The sequence below is a fragment of the Leuciscus leuciscus genome, assembly GCF_965113295.1.
Source record: "Leuciscus leuciscus genome assembly, chromosome: 5".
In the NCBI taxonomy this organism is placed as follows: Eukaryota; Metazoa; Chordata; class Actinopteri; order Cypriniformes; family Leuciscidae; genus Leuciscus; species Leuciscus leuciscus.
The window spans coordinates 14,013,457-14,031,415 of NC_138729.1; the positions used below are offsets into that span (position 1 = coordinate 14,013,457).

General features: G+C 38.2%; 2 protein-coding genes across 3 annotated transcripts; both read right to left on the reverse strand.

The window, feature by feature from the left end:
- Positions 1-1,725: 1,725 nt before the first annotated feature.
- On the reverse strand, positions 1,726-13,301 carry LOC309498763 (uncharacterized protein). Of its 2 annotated transcripts, XM_082169664.1 has the most exons (20): positions 12,259-13,301; positions 11,592-11,966; positions 11,207-11,342; positions 10,949-11,020; positions 10,052-10,429; positions 9,671-9,769; positions 9,236-9,468; positions 8,955-9,133; positions 8,728-8,824; positions 8,519-8,628; positions 7,776-7,901; positions 7,520-7,634; positions 7,206-7,268; positions 6,204-6,258; positions 5,936-6,027; positions 5,623-5,740; positions 5,388-5,495; positions 5,133-5,300; positions 4,570-4,734; positions 1,726-3,917 (listed from the first exon to the last, which is right to left on the reverse strand). In XM_082169664.1, the coding sequence occupies exons 2-20, from the start codon at positions 11,685-11,687 to the stop codon at positions 3,715-3,717; spliced, it is 2,613 nt and encodes an 870-aa protein (XP_082025790.1). In that variant the 5' UTR covers positions 11,688-11,966; positions 12,259-13,301; the 3' UTR covers positions 1,726-3,714. The 2 variants fall into 2 exon arrangements, with proteins under 2 accessions (XP_082025790.1, XP_082025791.1); XM_082169665.1 differs by lacking the exons at positions 1,726-3,917; positions 12,259-13,301 and having other exon boundaries at positions 4,570-4,682; positions 5,128-5,300; positions 11,592-12,089.
- Positions 13,302-15,303: 2,002 nt separating this feature from the next.
- On the reverse strand, positions 15,304-17,689 carry LOC309499950 (SLAM family member 5-like). Its single transcript, XM_082171511.1, has 5 exons — positions 17,550-17,689; positions 16,844-17,155; positions 15,755-16,048; positions 15,560-15,687; positions 15,304-15,464 (listed from the first exon to the last, which is right to left on the reverse strand). Exons 1-5 carry the CDS (start codon positions 17,605-17,607, stop codon positions 15,435-15,437), a joined length of 822 nt encoding a protein of 273 aa, XP_082027637.1. The 5' UTR covers positions 17,608-17,689; the 3' UTR covers positions 15,304-15,434.
- Between the last annotated feature and the right edge of the window lie 270 nt (positions 17,690-17,959).

Below are 17,959 nucleotides of genomic sequence, written 5' to 3' on the forward strand. Positions count from 1 at the left end.
AAATTTGTCCTTGCATGATAGTGGTTAAGCTGATGTGTATCCAGGGAAGGGCTGGGTCAAAATAATATATAATGAAATTAGACTTAATTAGGGGGGAAGGGGGGTTACAACAAGAAGACCTTTAAATATCCTTTCATAATTTTATTTTATTCACTGGAAATTATGCATATATACATTATTTCTAAATACAGGGACTTTTGTGTCAATCCTCTCTCATTTCCATTCAGTGTGACTGTCTGTCAGACCTTCCATACCAGGCAGTGATGAATAAGATATATGGCTTTAGAAGAGTTTGTTGTGTTTAATGTTTTTTTTTTTTTTTTTTTTGTGCCTGTTCATAAGGTGGGATGTTAATATCCCATTTCAATTCAATTAATTATGTCTGATGTGAGACATCAGGGGGAGTATCAGAGAGTATCAGGGTTATGGGATAGTCAACTATAATAACTGGGACTTTGGCATCCTTCTCAAGATGAAATTTGCTGTTGGTACTCCATTCTACATCCCAATTCACCTCCATGGAGCACTTAGACTCATCTCTGATGGGACTGATGATGGGGGTATCACCTGCAAACTTGATCTTGGTCGTTTCTCCTCCAGCAGTAGGAGCAATAGTTGCTGGTAGTTTGCACCACTGATCCACTGCCTCGTGACCTGTGCTGCGCCACTCATCAACTGTCTTATGCCACCTGTCCTGTGCACAGCTGTGCCACTGACTTGCTGTCCCATGCACTGTCCTACACAACTCATGCTGTTTTGTGACACTTGCCTACTCTCACATGGCACTCACCCAATGTCCCGTCTCGTCTGATGTGCCTACTGTCCCTAGTCATTTGTCACTGTCCTAGGATTAGGTTTAGGGTTCAGGGTTAGGTTTTTAACAATTTGTAAGTCTCACGGGACAGTGGTGCGGGACCATAAACCAGTGGCACAGGACAATAAGTGAGTGGCGCAGGACAGTGTACAGGACAGTAGGTGAGTGGCACGAGCCACCAGCGACAGTAGAATACAGTTTTTGCTCCTACTGCCTCCTTACAGCCTTGTGGTGGCCTATCCGTGTTGAGGGCATGCTTCCGTATTGTTAAAATTGATTAAATTATATTCCTCTGATAGTCAAGTATCAAGTGACACAGAGCTATATTGCTGCTCATGACTTGCAGGCTGGAGAACAGATTGAGAGGATCTATCATGTTCTATGCTAAGTTATGCATGCATAGGTGTTAATTGACTCGTAGCAGAGTAAACAGCTAGGTTGATGGTATTTTCCACAGCCTTGTAAGCAAACTGATAGGGATCCATGAGTGACAACAGTAGTGGTGGACATCTGGCATGCAGCTTTATTATACTTTCAGACACTGGCTACGATCTTGTCCTGTTTCCAACTCTGAACCTATCAGCACCCTTAATGAAAGGTTCACTTTTTTCATATTAATTTGAATACTATCCTGCTTAAATACATTTGTTTTGAATATATGAATAACAGATTCATGGCTTTTTATCAAAGCTCTAACCTGTCAAGTCCATCACAGCGTGTTAAATACTGCCAAGTGACACCAGGTCCCATGGACAATTAATGATTTTGATGTATTTCACCAGTGCCACTTCAGCATCCTGAAGAGTTTTTATTATGTGACAGTATACTGTAAAATGTAGATTTTCAATGAAGACTACTAGGCAATTATGTACTTTATGCACTTCAATTACAATCACAAATAATTTATGACATTTTCAAATTCACATTCAAGTTTATTGTAGCCATTTCCACAGTTGAAAGAAATCTCTCTTTGTGTGCTCACATGTACCACAACACACATCCAACACAAGAAAATTCAATAGAGCATTAATGAGCTCCATATTGTCCTTTAAGTGCTGAAGTTGAGGTTGAAAAGTCACAGTCCAGAATGCATAAAACAGTCCATGTCCAACAGTCCATGCAGAGGGCCAATCCATTCAGTAGATATTGCATTGATATAGTGTACACACTCATGATTGTAGTACATGAAGTTGCAGTGCAAAATAGTTTCACATTTAACAAAACCTAATGTTGATAACTGAATTATCATAGGGTTAGTGCATATTTACGTGTCTGATAGCCTGGGGGGTAGCCTGGTAATAAAAGGTAGCCTGGGTCTGGCCATTCGGTAGCGATGAATTATTGCTTGCTGGAGGTGTTGAAGTTTAAAAAGATAGGATCATCCCTTGACTGATAGCATTCTAAATCAGCGTTCACAACTCCTTTCCACCGGAGACAACCAGACAACCAGGGCTGGGTTTCCCGAAACCTTCTTAACGCTACGTCGTTCTTAAGTTACACATTAAGCTGTACCTTATCGTTAATACGTGTTTCCCGAAACGTTCTTAGTTAAGCATACCTTCTGTAAGTCATACTTCCGTAAGGTTGGTCTGGACCACTCTTAGCTTTACCTTATCACTGTTGCAGGTCTATATGAATATAATTCTGAAGTTTTAATACACCCAGACAGTGTTCAATTAGGCTAATTCAAGTGTTTTCATGCAAAGAATAAAATTGTCATTACACTGATTGTTAATAGAATTTTAATTATATTATTATATATAATAAAATTCTATACATTTATTTTAATTAAAGAGCACTTTTAAAGGCCAGTGAAAGCATAGGCTACTGTCAGTTAAGTCCTATTCGGACGCTAATATTGTTTCTCATGGTCTCGTACAGTAAGTCGGTTATTATAGTCCGAATCCATAATATCAGTGTTTTTTCTCACCCAACCCGCGTAAAAAACCCTGGCCAAATTAGTACCTACTGTTTTTTTTACAAACAGGTCGTACGTTAATTTAATTGCCGTCTGAATCCACATGTCCGAGTTTACAAGAAGAGATTCAAAATCCACTGTTTAAATCATTTTTGATCACTGCCGAGCACCGTAGGCTACGTTAGATTTAAACTTTTATTACTGAAATGCTGGAAAGTATTTACAAGAACAATATTTCACCACAGCTCCACCTCAGCGAACAAAAATGGGAAAGAGAAGAAAGCGCATAAATAATTGAAATGGTTATTATGGCAGCAATATATGATACAATTTAAAATATGTAGGCTTGGCTATAATAGGCTATTATAGTTTGGGTTATTTTTTATAATATCCCATGAGCCCTAATAATTGCAATTTCAACTATTTCTGAAGTGCTTCTTTTATAAAGAACACCGCTTTCTCACATAAACAGCCTCTGCACGAGAGAATAATTGATTCTCGAGGCATCGATATCAGCAGATTCAGCACCATCGACACGGACAGAGCCGGGTAACGGCGCACGTAAGAAGGTATATCTTAAACAGCTTCCTAAGGTATAGTTCGGGGAACACGCCTAGAAATGGTATACCTTCAGTTAAGTTATACCTTAAGAGTTTTCGTAGCGCGCTAAGAGACAACGTTATCGTGAAACTCAGCCCAGCTCAATGGAATCAGAATCAAATCCAAACTAGTACTGTAGGGAGATGATAATCGAGCGGATGTGCATAGGAAGGCGTGGCCACGCAACCTGGGGTAGGTACTATCCCTGAATCATAATGTTCCTGCTAGTGATGCCTCTGTATCTTTTGCCTGATGTGTGAAGAATGAACAAGCACTGTTCTGGGTAGGAGTTGTTATGATTTAGGGAGGGTGAGAGATAATGTAAAGTTTACAGATTTTAAAAACAAAACAAAACAAAAAACAAAACAGAATGGTCTCCTTTCTAATCTTCTTCTGACTCTGGACTACTAAGGTCATATTCATCATCAGTGTCCGTTCTGCATTCTGTGTCCTGTAACTGGAGGTCATCAACTATAGCACTATACGTGCTCACAGCTTGTTGGCATAAACTCTCCAGTGCAGAGGACCTCCGCATGAGGACACTTTTCAAACCAGCTGCAGCATCCTCTGACATGTCACCAAAATCTGTAACATACATAAACATAAGAATTACAAGTATTGTTCCAAAATTATAGCATGTAGAACCACACATGACAGAAAGATGTTACTCAATTTCTTGTTTTGTTTTTTGTTTATTTGTTGCAAGAAAACTTAAACACGGAATTCAAGGCCATTTTATTGTCATATGCATATAGCTACTGGTACCAGCTCCACTTGACTCTGGTACCAAGCACTTTTGGTTCCACTTCTGTTGAAGTTCCAACAATGATGTGTAAATATTGGAGATAGCTCTGTGGTCATTGTTATCGCTAGCATCGTAATGTTAACGTTCTGAGCATGCCCTCAGCAACAGCTCAGTGTTAGCATGACAGGACGCTGATAGAGTAAATATTGCCATCTCCCCAAAAATGTGTATTGTGATGAATTCAGAATACTTTTGATTTGATCTGTTCTGCTGTAGTGATTGCTGTTACCATCTTTTCCACGTTGGTGATGCTAGGATAGTTTACTTATAGGAACCAGTTACATGAAATGGTACTTTCATGCAGTGGAAAACGAAATGTTTGAAACCAAACCGAGTAGAGTCGTGTTGTGGTGAGGTGAACTGGTACCAGTCTGTAGAAAAGGGACTATAGTGTTAGTGAGAAAAAAAAAAAAAAATCCAAATTTGACTTACAGCCCATTCTGATGTTCTCTTTCAGTTTCTCCACTCCCTTTATCTCCTTACGGAGAGACGTGATGTGTTGAGACATCTCCTTCACCAGGATGCTCTGCTCCTCCTCAAGGCGTCTAATAAGCATCATTTGGTCAAAAAGAGACCGTTTTAACCTGAAGGAGTGACCTTTAGGTAGAGGGAATTGATGGAAATATGAAAAAGTAATTTAGTATTTATGATGATTAAGTTATAAGGCCAAAATTTCAAAACTGGTATGGACATCCCAAACACCAAAATTGGGCTCAGGTGCAGGACATCAAAATAACATAAAAAAAATAAATAAAAAAAAACAGTGAAGTGCGCACACTGCATGCTAGATAAATTTATTAAAAGCACAACATTTCGACCATCAGGTCTTAATCAGGTGCAAATGTTGCATCATTTGCACCTGATTAAGACCTGATGGTCGAAACGTTGTGCTTTTAATAAATCTATCTAGCATGCAGTGTGCGCACTTCACTGTTATTTTTTTTTTTGTTTATGTTCAGGCATACATTTTAGAGAACATGTCAGGACTACCATACCATCCTCACGTCTCTCCCAAGGCAGGATGTAGTCCTCTGTCAAATTTGAGGCCAACTCCTCGTCAATTGTATCCTCTGCACTAGCATTGTACAGCAGGATCTTTTGTTTCATTTTTTTTTTTAATTCTCTTATTTTTCTTCTTTTTCTCTGTCTTGTCTGGTTGCTATCTGCAAAGTGAAATAAGAAAACTATCAGGAAAACAGTTTTTGTTTGTTTGCTTTTGCAATGTACCATTTGAATATCAGTCAACCAACCATGCTGACGATAGAGGTCCTGCTTCTTGCGTAGCAGGGCCACTATGATACTTTCTATCTCAGCCCTGAGGTCCTCTGTTGCTCCCTGTTCTGTTGTGCTCCCTGGCTCTAAATAGGTAACACAATTAAGCAATTGTTTCATTTAAAAAATTCTGATCACCTTATGTAGTTCATATTGGAACAAAGTAATTAACAGTTGTATTTGTGAAAAGTCTGAGCACTATGCATGATTTACCTGTGAGTGCCCACTGCTGAACATCACACACCCACTGCTTTGCTGTTTGTTCAGTGATGTTATTCTTCTGGCGGAAATCACTGAAGCTGGCAACTTCCAGCTTTGCCCTCTCGGAGATCTTTAAATCACACAAAAATAAAAATAAATATCATGCAAGCTTTCAGCCAATACCGGGATCAAGAAATTCCTTCACCTACAGTTTATAAATGAATGGATGAATGAGCTCATTACAGATGGATGGACTACAGCTCTGCTGTTTGTTGTTAAAATGTATGTTGTGTCAGGCAAGAGGACCATTAGGAAATGTCCTTACTTTGATGTATCTGCAGGCCAAGACTTTGTGAAGATTCTCTGTCTTTTTTCTGTTCCACCCCATGGCCTGTTGAGTGAGCATATTCTCTCTCCCTGATTAAAAAAATAAATCTGCATGCGTGATTGGATCAATTTACTTGAGAAAGACCATTGCAGTTAGACACGACCTAACACAACAATTACTTTAGTGCAAGGAGAACAGGAAAATGACATTTTAGAAGTCAGAAATACCTCATCACAGCGTATGGTTTGTAATGTGTCATACCAACCTGCCTTTGTCATGTACTTTGTGACAAGAGCTGCCCTGGAGAGAAAGCTGTTTACCTAGATAAACAATAAAGAAATGAATGCATTTCTATATAACATTACCAAAAAATCCAACAACAAATAAACCAAAACATATGTATATGTGAACATGTAGCCATACTTAATATTTAAGTAATATCTTATCGTCAACTAGCTCTCCACCTTAGAATGCCATGCAAACTAAAACAACCACACCCTTTCAGCCATAGCCATAGACATCAAATTGGAAAGATCGAGCCCAATTTTTCAAAGTTGGGAGCAATGCTGGATCTTGCCAATTGGGTCTACATTTTAAAACCTCACAATGGCATGCCAGAGCTGTGACAGTCGGCATTTTCATAGAATCCCATGAAAGGTTGGAAAGTCAACCATTGCCTACTGGTTAGTGCCTTGGGCGTTCGACTTGTTCGAATGCCGACCAAGAGGAAAGTGGTTGTGTAAAAAGTGAAAGTTGGTGGGGAAAGTTGTTGAACATCGCAGTCCCGTCCACATCCACGGCTAAGATTCCCTTGAGCAAGACACTAAACCCTTCACTGCTCCCCGGGCGCCGCAGCAGCTGACTGTCCACCACTGCTTTTAAGTGGTTAGGAGATAGTCTGTGCCACCTCACTGTGTGCTGTGTATGTGCGTCTCTAATTCACGGATAGGTTAAATGCAGAGACTGAATTTCCCTAACAGGATCAAAAGAGTGTATATAATTAAATAGTGCAGCTCAGAGGGAAAGAAGCTTGAAATAGTGATGCATCATGCATAAACCACCACTGCTGACTTCACTTTTTACTCAGACATAATGTGTGTTGCAACTACAGTTCAGATAGTGATCTGATGGTCATCCGAGCAAGCATGGATCTTTGTTTGATACCCTGATGTACTTTATCCTTCACACTCTGCTTGTCTCTCACATAAATGTATCAGTGAAGTCTCCTATATCTACATAGTTACAATTAATGTCGGTAATAACATACTTGTTCAACTTCCTCTCCAACAGTGTTCCCTGCTCCATCCTGATTCCTGCCACCCCATCTCACCTGCAGCATAGTGTTGGATTAATTTCATACCATAACTTTAAAAATCTAATGTTATGCAATCATGAATTATGTGCACATTAAAACCACTTTCACATTAAAGGTGTCATATTTTATCTGCAAAATATACTACATAAGATATCATAATCACAGACTTACAATTTAGTATATTGCCACTAATACCAGGTTAAAATAATAAAAAATAATCATTGCTCAACTTTTCGCATCTGAATTTCAGTATCAATTTGAGGTACCTCGCATTTTGCTGTATGAGCTTTGGCATGCATCACACTGAGAAATGGCCTCATTTCCATCAGCGGTTGAAGATCTGATGATTCTTCAGTCACTTTGCTTAGGTATGGCCAGTACCTAAAAAGAAGCACAGCATTAGTAGGCATTAACTAAAACTTTGCCTGGCCATCAATATAAAACGAGTGAAAAAAAAACAGGCATTTGTCATTTAATGTACAGTAGGTTGATCGAGTTTCAATATGATAATAGAAAAATTACCTGCAGACAACATCCATGCAGAAGAAAGTGACATTGGCCCTCTCTGACAATTCCCTCTGTAAAAACATTGGGTAGGCGAAGACCTCGCCACGGTAGTGGTTCAGTCCTCGCAGCAATATCCCGTGTCTGATACACAAGAGGGCAATATGGTTAATAATCAATTTACACAATAAGACCTGTGGAAAGCAAAACTAATCAAAACCCTCTATTCAAAGCTTATATCCATTCACACACACACACACACACACACACACACACACACACACACACACACACACACACACACACACACACACACACACACTCTCTCTCTCCCCCACACACACATTTCCCCATCAATCTGTACATATGTGACTAACTTAGCTTTAAAACAATGTTCTTGGGAAAAAAATATATTAACGGGATTTACTTTAATAATAATTCAAGTGTAATTAAATATTAAATAATTAAAGTGATGAAGCCAATATGGGGATGATTAGGAGGCCATGATGGGCAGAGGCCAAGGGGCAAATTTGGCCAGGATGTCACCCCTACTCTTTTTTCAAAGGACATCCTGGGATTTTTTAATGACCACAGAGAGTCAGGACCTCTGTTTAATGTCTCATCCGAAGGATGGAAAGGACTTTACTTCCCATAAGGAAATTAAACACGACTCTGATACATATATCCACAACTGAGTTTCCACAGCGTGTGACAAGTGGCATCTGTACAATTGCTTATGCACTTATGATCTACTCACATACCTGCAGACTGCCACTTGTATCCCCTCTTCATCTATTTTGGACGATGATTTTTTTGACGTCTCCTTACTCGCCCTGAACCTTGAAACACCACATGTTCCACTGTTATCTGCCTGTAAAGTCAGATATCACTCGTCTTAACAAATAGAAAACAGAAAAGACACAAACATAAGCAGTAGATATACTGTCTTAATATGCAATATTACACATACTCTTGTCATGCTGCTGCCTCTGACGTTGTTTAGAAAGGCTGATACCTCCTCATCTTTGGCAAGAAATAATCCCTTGTACAGAGACTGTTCCTCATTTCTGTCCATTAAAATTGATCACAAAAAAAAATCCTTTTTTAACTGACCAAACATTACTCTACATGCAACTATTTCTATGACATTGCTGTGGTTTTGATATTGACATTAATGCCTGTGTAATATGAACATACCCCCTTGATTTTTTGAAGCGATAATGTTTGCGATTGCCATCGCAACACACTGCCAACATGTCTGGGTGACATGCTGGACAGTAAAAGTCATTTACTTCACACATCACCTCTTCTGTATGCTTGCAAAAGCAATATTCGAAAAAACTTTTCTGGAACGTATCTGCACAGACATTTCCCGGCTATGACATAAAAAAAATTATTAGTGTTTACAGAAAATAAATATTACAATATTACAGATACAGTAATATGATTATGTGTTACAATGATTCAAGCAGATCTACCCTTCCAGCCTGAACAGAACGGTGCTCCAGTAGCTTTAAAAAGGCATTTCTTGACATCGAAGGAGCCGATACTTTAAGGTGAGCAAATGCTTCGAAGACGTCAAAACTATATAGTGTCTGGCAGTTTGTTGTGCTTGGCCAGTAACGATACCTAAGGAGCTCTTTCACCCCTGGGGTCCATTCCACAAGGCAGGTAGGACAAACTTTACGGGGCAAACAGACATCATATCGTCCTGTGAAAAAAGAGACACATTAAACGTGCTTCAAAGAATCAACTTTTTCCAACTCAACTGTGCATTATTCATTCACTGTAGTATTTGATATGGCATTGGCATTTGGTAATTGGTATATTATTCATGAGAAAAGCTTTGCCTTGATTGCAATTGTTAACTTCTGCAGTACAACAAAACAAAAAGCAGGACTTTTCAAACTTACCATTCATGGTGACCACAGAAATATGCTTGCCAGAGGTGACCTCAATCTCATGGGTGCACTCGCATATTGCCCTACGTGCGGGCAAGGGCAACTGACATACTGCAATGCAAAGAGGTTGTTACATTTTTCCTCAATCGAGAAGGTATATCTATACTAGTGATTCAAAACAAACATCTACAAAATAGCTCTACCATATGTCATTATCACTGTTTTCTTACTAATAGCACGTTTCATAGTCAAAGCCAAACAAAAACAATTTCTTCAGTCAAAGAGAGATTCAAATTAAGAGTTTAATCCTTTTCCATTGACAAAGTCTATCAACAAAGAATATTTGTGTAATTACTCTTTACTAGTCAACAGAAATTGTTATTAAACACATACCCTGCTCACAAAAGTGAGGCTGGCCATTTTCACCCATCCCCACAGCCTTTGTGGGGGGAATAGGCTCCAGGTAGCCATGGAAAAGTGCCTCCCTGCCGTGGAACACATTCTTTTTGTGAGCCTCCATGTCGCATCCTCCACATAGAAACTCCATGTCCAGTGGCACACAATCCAGGCACCTAATTACTGCCTCTCCAGCGCCGCACCTGTGGCATTTTTGGTTGATGTCTCTTTCAGCGGACAGTTTAGCATCAAGCAGCACTGGCCTTGCTGCTTTTGCCCTTGTATCAGCGTGTAGCTGCCGCTGTGCCCATGCTGTTTTTTCAGCTGCCACATTAACCTCAACAAGAGTGTCCCTTAACTCTTGAAGACGCGTTTCTGAAAATAAATGAAAATAAATAAATAACTGTTAAACAACCCTTCGATTGAGTGAAGGCACAATGGATCAAAATGACTTAATACTGAATGGTACGACAATAATTATGACTTAAAATCTGACTTTGACCAAGCCATACACTACAGTGTCCATTCAATGTAGGTTTAATGTACTGTATATGGACTTGCTCATGGTATCACAAACCATGTAATATGCTTCCGATAATATACCAGTTTGAAATGAAAAGTTGGAGTGTCTATCACTTCACTTCCCAAACTAGGCAAGAATTAACGCCTCTGCAAAAGCACTGAGTGCAGAATTGTCAAAAATCAGAATATAATGCACATGTTCTGTCTACAACAAAATAGAAACACAAACCACTTTTAATGTAGTTGCGTGGAGAAGAAGTGTGAGACATCAACAACAATGAATCAAGGAAAAGTTTACAAGGTCATTAGAAAAGTTGTTTATATGGAGGAATAGGAAATGTAGTCTTAGGGATATTACACAGACATACTCACCAAGACTTGCAGTCATCTCTTCTTCTATCTGAGGGACTTCCTCAGACACTGTGTTCAATTGAACTTCGGAAGCTGTAAAGGCCAATACATTTGGTTATCTATTCTATCAGGGTCTTAAAGCATCATATATTTTAGTCCAGAAAATTCACAAAATTCCATCATACATCTGGCTCAGTGAGCTCAAACCATCTTTTCACTCACCAACATTTAGATAATTACCGTTATTAAACTATAACAACAGTGCTATAAACAACAAACCTAATGCACGGCGTTCTGCTTTTTGACGTTTCTTACGTCTGTTACTTATGGCCGCTGCGCTTGCGACTGCTTTCTTTTTCATAGTCCTCTTTCTTTTTTGAGGGACATGGCTTTCCATTGCCATTGCCATTGCAGCCTATATGAAAATAAAATATTAATGTTTTCTGCTAGAATATCAGACTAACTTATGGTTATGTTTGATGGATGCTTTTTTCCAAAGTAACTAACAATAAAAAAACACAAATCAAAAACTACAAAATATAAAATACTACACTACTCCAATATACATTAAATGTGTAGAACATCATACCTCAACAGCAACTACAACAAACAAACAATATGTAATTTTGTAAGACATGGGTGTAAGTGTATAAAAATGTCTCACCCTGGCCTCATGGAGAAGAGCCTTGCTTATTTCGGCAGCCATATGCCCCCTGACCTCACTGGGATCTTCAAAGACTCTTGAGTGTTTTTCCGACATGGTGCACACTCACAGATACAATACAAAAATACAGACAATAGACACACAATACAGATATGAAGATGAGTGTGTGTGTGTGTGTGTGTGTGTGTGTGTGTGTGTGTGTGTGTGTGTGTGTGTGTGCGCGTGTGTGAGGGGGAGGGGAGGCTGAGTGAGAGTGAGAGACTAGAGAGAAACAGAGTGAGAGAGACAGAGAGATTGAAAGAGTGGCTCTTAAAAGTGCCTTTGTTTTCTATGTAAGAGTCTATATAAAAGAGTTTATGAAGAACAGCAAATAATCTGTAGAACAGACAAGAAAGCATCATTAGATCTCTGAGAAAAAAAGACATTAATTAACTCACAAATATTGGACTACAGTTATTTACTAATTACATTTGAATCAAAAGAAAACAAAGAGAACATTTGTCTCTATGATGGTGTAATTTTAATTTTAATCTTTATGGAGAAACGTTTTAGCTCAACAGTGTGAGTTCTATTGCAACACAACAAACACAAACTAATCCCCAGGGTGAACGCAATAAACAATAAAGGTGATGTAAATAAATACGTAACGCAGGCTTGAGATACATACCGATCTGTAGAGGTGATCCTCGCAATGGCTGTAAAAACCGCGAAATTCTAGGATGCGCGTACGGAAGTGTGACGTGTCGCCGTCATGGCAACAGACTCATCTGATTTAACATTCATTTATTATTAATCTTTATCGTGTTTTGTTGTTTGTATATGCCTATCTGTCAATTCCGTGAACAGTAAAAAAAATAAATAATAATAATAATAATAGTAAATTAGTCCAAATAGTATTTAAACTAAGGCTGATGGATGGAGAGGTGGGGAGTTTGATTGATCAAGCCTGCCTCTAGTGATCCGGTTATCCGTGTGTCCACCACGGAATAATCCGTGGTGCCATCACAGAATTTCACAATATGCAAAGGGATACAAAACTGATCAGGGGGGGATAAGAGGTTCACAGTTTAATTGGGCTACATTGCATCGCAAACACAGACAACTTGAATAGCCTACTTAAAGTGTCAAAATCAGCAATAGGCAATATCGTCCAGTGAAGGTGAAACAATCTACTGAATATTCCGTGGTACCGTCACGGAATGAGGTGACCAGAAGCTATCATAGCGATTAAACGACGACAGAACAGTGCAATATCAAGTTAAAATCCCTTTGAGACTAAACATTTAAACTGAAGTACTTTAAGTAAACTCAGAATATTTAAAGCCATACGTTTCCAAATTATAAAACGACGTCAATTGGGGGAGCGCAAGTGATCCGGTTATCCGTGTGTCCACCACGGAAGAATCCGTGGTGCCATCACAGAATGTTATGCAAAGGGCTATACAAACTGATCAGGGGAGATAAGAGGTTCACAGTTTAATTGGGCTACATTGCATCGCAAACTTGAATAGCCTACTTAATGTGTCAAAATCAGCAATAGGCAATATCGTCCAGTGAAGGTGAAACAATCTACTGAATATTCCGTGGTACCGTCACGGAACGTGGTGACCAGAAGTTATCATAGCGATTAAACAATGCAATATCAAGTTAAAATCCCTTTAAAACTAAACATTTCAAGTGAAGTACTTTAAGTAAACTCGGAATATTTAAAGCCATATACGTTTCCAAATTATAAAACGACGTCAATTGGGGGAGCGCAAGTGATCCGGTTATCCGTGTGTCCACCACGGAATAATCCGTGGTGCCATCACAGAATTTCACAATATGCAAAAGGCTATACAAACTGATCAGGGGGGGATAAGAGGTTCACAGTTTAATTGGGCTACATTGCATCGCAAACACAGACAACTTGAATAGCCTACTTAAAGTGTCAAAATCAGCAATAGGCAATATCGTCCAGTGAAGGTGAAACAATCTACTGAATATTCCGTGGTACCGTCACGGAATGAGGTGACCAGAAGCTATCATAGCGATTAAACGACGACAGAACAGTGCAATATCAAGTTAAAATCCCTTTGAGACTAAACATTTAAACTGAAGTACTTTAAGTAAACTCAGAATATTTAAAGCCATACGTTTCCAAATTATAAAACGACGTCAACTGGGGGAGCGCAATTGTTGGAACAGGGAATCCGTGTGTGGACCACGGATGCTGCCTGTCATTGACTTACATAGGGATCACTTCCGTGGGCACATCACGGAATTTTCGGCGATTCCGTGAAACTGTCACGGATTTTGAGTTAAGGGGCCGTGTTCATTTCACGGAATTCTGTGAGACCAGGTTGTCCCGAATGGCAAATTTTTCATTCATAAATGTAGATTGTCAAAATCTCCTCCTTTATACTCTTTTCTCTAACGAACTCACTCTGTTAATGAAGTCTCTTAAAATTTTTTAAAATTCAAAAGCTATGTCTATTGTAAGATATTATGAATCTGTATTTGGCGTCTTGTGAATGTCTCTTTTTATTTTATTTTATTTTTTTTTATTTTATTTTATTATTTTTATTTTTATTTAATCATCTTTGGAGTTTGTTACCCATGCCTGTTTTTTTTTCTGTAATGTTATTTACATGTTCTAAATAAAAAATAAAAAATAAAAACTTTTTTTTTTTTTTTTAAACACACAACAACAAACAACTCTATGATATGTTAATTATATATATATATATATATATATATATATATATATTTTTTTTTTTTTTTTTAAACAACCCTGATTCCAGCTGATTCCAGGTGATCAAGGGCTTAGGACGTTCCAGTTCAGCCCACCGCAGTTTCCGCCAGTAGTGGGCACTCGTGCAACGTGAGCAATGACGCACATCCGAGTGAACGAGACGGAGGAAAGTCTGTTGTTTGTGATGGTCAGAGATCCAGTTTGATTGTCCAGCTTCAGTCTGTCTCTGAATCTCCCATCAAGAACATCATCATATACAGTGATTCTGTCGGCCCGTTTATTGATTTCAGCTATTACAACGTGAGCAATGACGCACATCCGAGTGAACGAGACGGAGGAAAGTTAGCGAGTGAACGGCATGACAATTTTTGACTGGAACGCAGCCCTACTGAACAGCAAAACCAATCGGACAGAACTAGTCGAGTCAGTGACAGCAGAGACTGAGTAAATAACTCCTGATAACATGTGAGTTCAGGGTGAGCCACTAGATGGAGGTGTTGCTCCTCAGACGCGACCACAGAGACAAATCCCACTAGAGATTTAAAGACTTTATCGTTCCCTGTTGGAGGAAACAGAGCATTGATATGTTGTGTTTATGTATTTCACTGTGATCTCAAAGCATATTATAATGTGTCTCAAATCAGTATTTTATCGGGTTAAAGGAGAAGCTGTTTATTTATTATTGTAGAAAGAAAAAGAAAATTATTGAGTTAATAATTATAACATTAATTTAAATTAGTGTTTTAATAATGTTAAGTTTATGCGTGGCACACTGCTGAACTCTTTAAAATGTAAACCAAGTTTGTATTCCTCCAGGAGTCGCTCAACATAATAAATGTAATAAAACATGGAGAGACTCTTGAACCTCAGATTGCGAAACTTTATTGATAAAAGCAAGAAAATACATGTGACAGATATACAGCAGTAAAGTGAGATCTGTGTCTCCATTCACTTTTTTGTATTTAAGAGAAATATATTCAAAGCCGTTCAAATAGGATTTAAAAAAAAAAATCTGACACTGGAAGAGAGCACAAGCACAAATAATCATCAGTATTTATCATGACAATAACAATCGATGAACAAAAACACACTTAAAGAACCTTTAAAGTTCAGCATTTTGCTTTAGACGTCAATACTTCCTGAAAAAGATAAACATATAGAGACATATATTAATAATTCTCACAAATATGCATACAAAATCAGTTTGTGGGAAATGACATCATCAATCATGTACCTGATGTGTGAATATGTGCTTGATCTCACTGATCTCATAAACCACAATAATGACAGTAGCCACGCCCACCAGAGCAGAGAGGACCAATCGGATCACAGCTTCAGTAGGACCACAACAGTGGACAGAGTCTGAGGAATAAACACATCAAACTGAGATCAGATCAGTCAATAAACACTAATATCAGCGCTGTCGTACCTGCACATGTGTGACAGAGTGTGTTGATGTCCAGATGTGTGGTCTGGTTGCTGATGGGATTGTTTAGCACACAGCTGTAGGGGTTTTTATCCTGATATTCCACCTCCAGAGGTAGAGAGAGACTGATGCTGAGATCAGACGCACTGATGCTGGACAATACACTGATTCCTTTGTACCAGGAGAGAGTCACATGAGTCACATGAGTCACATTCACCACTGAACACACCAATGAACATGATGATGATGATGAAGAACAGTGTGAAGAGTTACTGATGACAGGGACAGGCAGACGAGCTGGAAAACATGATGAAATAAAGATAAATGAGTACGAATAAAGATATTCAAGCAGACGAAGAAGAAACATCGAGAGCAACCAAATTATCAAAAGTAGAACATTCAAAACAATCTTAAATAGAAAGTTAAATATAAACCTGGATGCTATAAATGTAAAAAATAGGGCTAATTAGTAATTTTAAGAATAAAACAACATCTAAATGATTGGACTTTAGAAATACTGCAAAGCTGTAATAAATAAAACAGGTGAAACTGATATTTAACTCACCATAGACAGTGAGATTGAAAAGAATGATTAGATTTCTGAGGATCTTTACTTTATAATCTCCAGCATGTTCAGTTGTGGTGTTTGTGATGGTCAGAGATCCAGTTTGATTGTCCAGCTTCAGTGTGTCTCTGAATCTCCCATCAAGAACATCATCATATACAGTGATTCTGTCGGCCCGTTTATTGATTTCTGCTATTACAGTGTTTTCAGTTCCAAACATCCATTGAATCCCATCATCACTTATTTTAAGAAGACCAGGATTTAGAGTGACAGAATATCCCTCCATCTCTGACACCTGGACTGAATCACCAACAGAGAACAAACAGAAAAAGGGTTTGTCACTAATTAAGACTATTAAACAATGGTATGATGGTTTACTAAAGTAAACATTTGAAATTTAAATGTGATATGACTAAAATCGTTAAACCACAGAACAAGCACAAAAGCAGCAAAATGAAGCTTTAATTAATAATCAAATCTTGTGGGGATTAAAATATAAAACATGTCAATCAAAATATTTGACTTACCAATGACAGTTAAACTGAATCTCTTGATCTCACTGTTGATCTGTAGTTTATAAAGTCCAGCATGTTCAGTTCTAGTGTTTGTGATGGTCAGAGATCCAGTTTGATCGTCCAGCTTCAGTCTGTCTCTGAATCTCCCATCAAGAACATCATCATATACAGTGATTCTGTCGGTCTGTTTATTGATTTCAGCTATTACAGTGTTTTCATCTCCAAACCACCACTGAATCACATCATCATCCTTCATTTCAGTAAGACCAGAGTTTAGAGTGACTGAGTGTCCTTCTATCATAGACACTTCATCTCCAAACACTCCTGAAGAACAGAGTTTTTCACAGATTAAAGATTTTAAATCACTTGATATTGGTTGATGAAACTTCTCTAAAATACTTTTAATCATTAAAATGTGAAATGAATAACATTCTTCAACAGTACAACTACGGAATGATAAATGAAAGAGAAATAAACAACAGATTTTTTTTCCCTACAACTACAATTAATGCTGTTTGGTATTTGAGCTTCATATTATATTTGATAAAATCCATCCCTAATAATTGATTGCAGACCAAACATTATCTCACAGTTCAATTATTTCTATATGTGAATAACAGTGAATGTTAATCCTCTCTAAGAAATTTAACCACTAATTTATCACATGGTACCAGAAAGGAAACAACTGAAATCATAAAAACACATAACCAAAACTCACCATCCAGACGCCACAAACACAAACAGAACAAAACTAATTTGAGAAACATTTTCTTCATCGATTCACTGAAAAGCCCACGATAAATGTCTGAAACACTCAGAATGATCTGAAACACGACTGAACTGAGATATTTATCTGGTTGTGACCTCAGTCACAGTTCACACATCCGTCTCCTTTAACATCACGAAAATCAACAAGCTTTTGCTGATCTTACATTTTCAAATGAATTCTGGCCCTGAATGAAAACTAATAGCAGAAGATTGAAATATTGTATTAGATATCTGTGTCTTGTCATAGTTGCACTGGTTTCTGCACTCATTCTCAGTGCAAGCACTACATTTGCCTGACTTGGCGATCTTTACTAGTTTACTATGAAGAAGGGTCTTATCTGAGTGTCCTTCTGTGGAAAA

Coding starts and splice junctions, on each gene's coding strand:
- LOC309499950 (XM_082171511.1), bottom strand. CDS start 17,607: ATGAAGAAAATGTTTCTCAAATTAGTTTTGTTCTGTTTGTGTTTGTGG. Junction 17,156..17,549: donor GTGTTTGTGGCGTCTGGATG/GTGAGTTTTGGT, acceptor TCTGTTCTTCAG/GAGTGTTTGGAGATGAAGTG. Junction 15,465..15,559: donor AGCACATATTCACACATCAG/GTACATGATTGA, acceptor TATCTTTTTCAG/GAAGTATTGACGTCTAAAGC.
- LOC309498763 (XM_082169664.1), bottom strand. CDS start 11,687: ATGTCGGAAAAACACTCAAGAGTCTTTGAAGATCCCAGTGAGGTCAGG. Junction 9,134..9,235: donor GTTCTGTTCAGGCTGGAAGG/GTAGATCTGCTT, acceptor TTTATGTCATAG/CCGGGAAATGTCTGTGCAGA. Junction 5,301..5,387: donor GGACCTCTATCGTCAGCATG/GTTGGTTGACTG, acceptor TTCACTTTGCAG/ATAGCAACCAGACAAGACAG.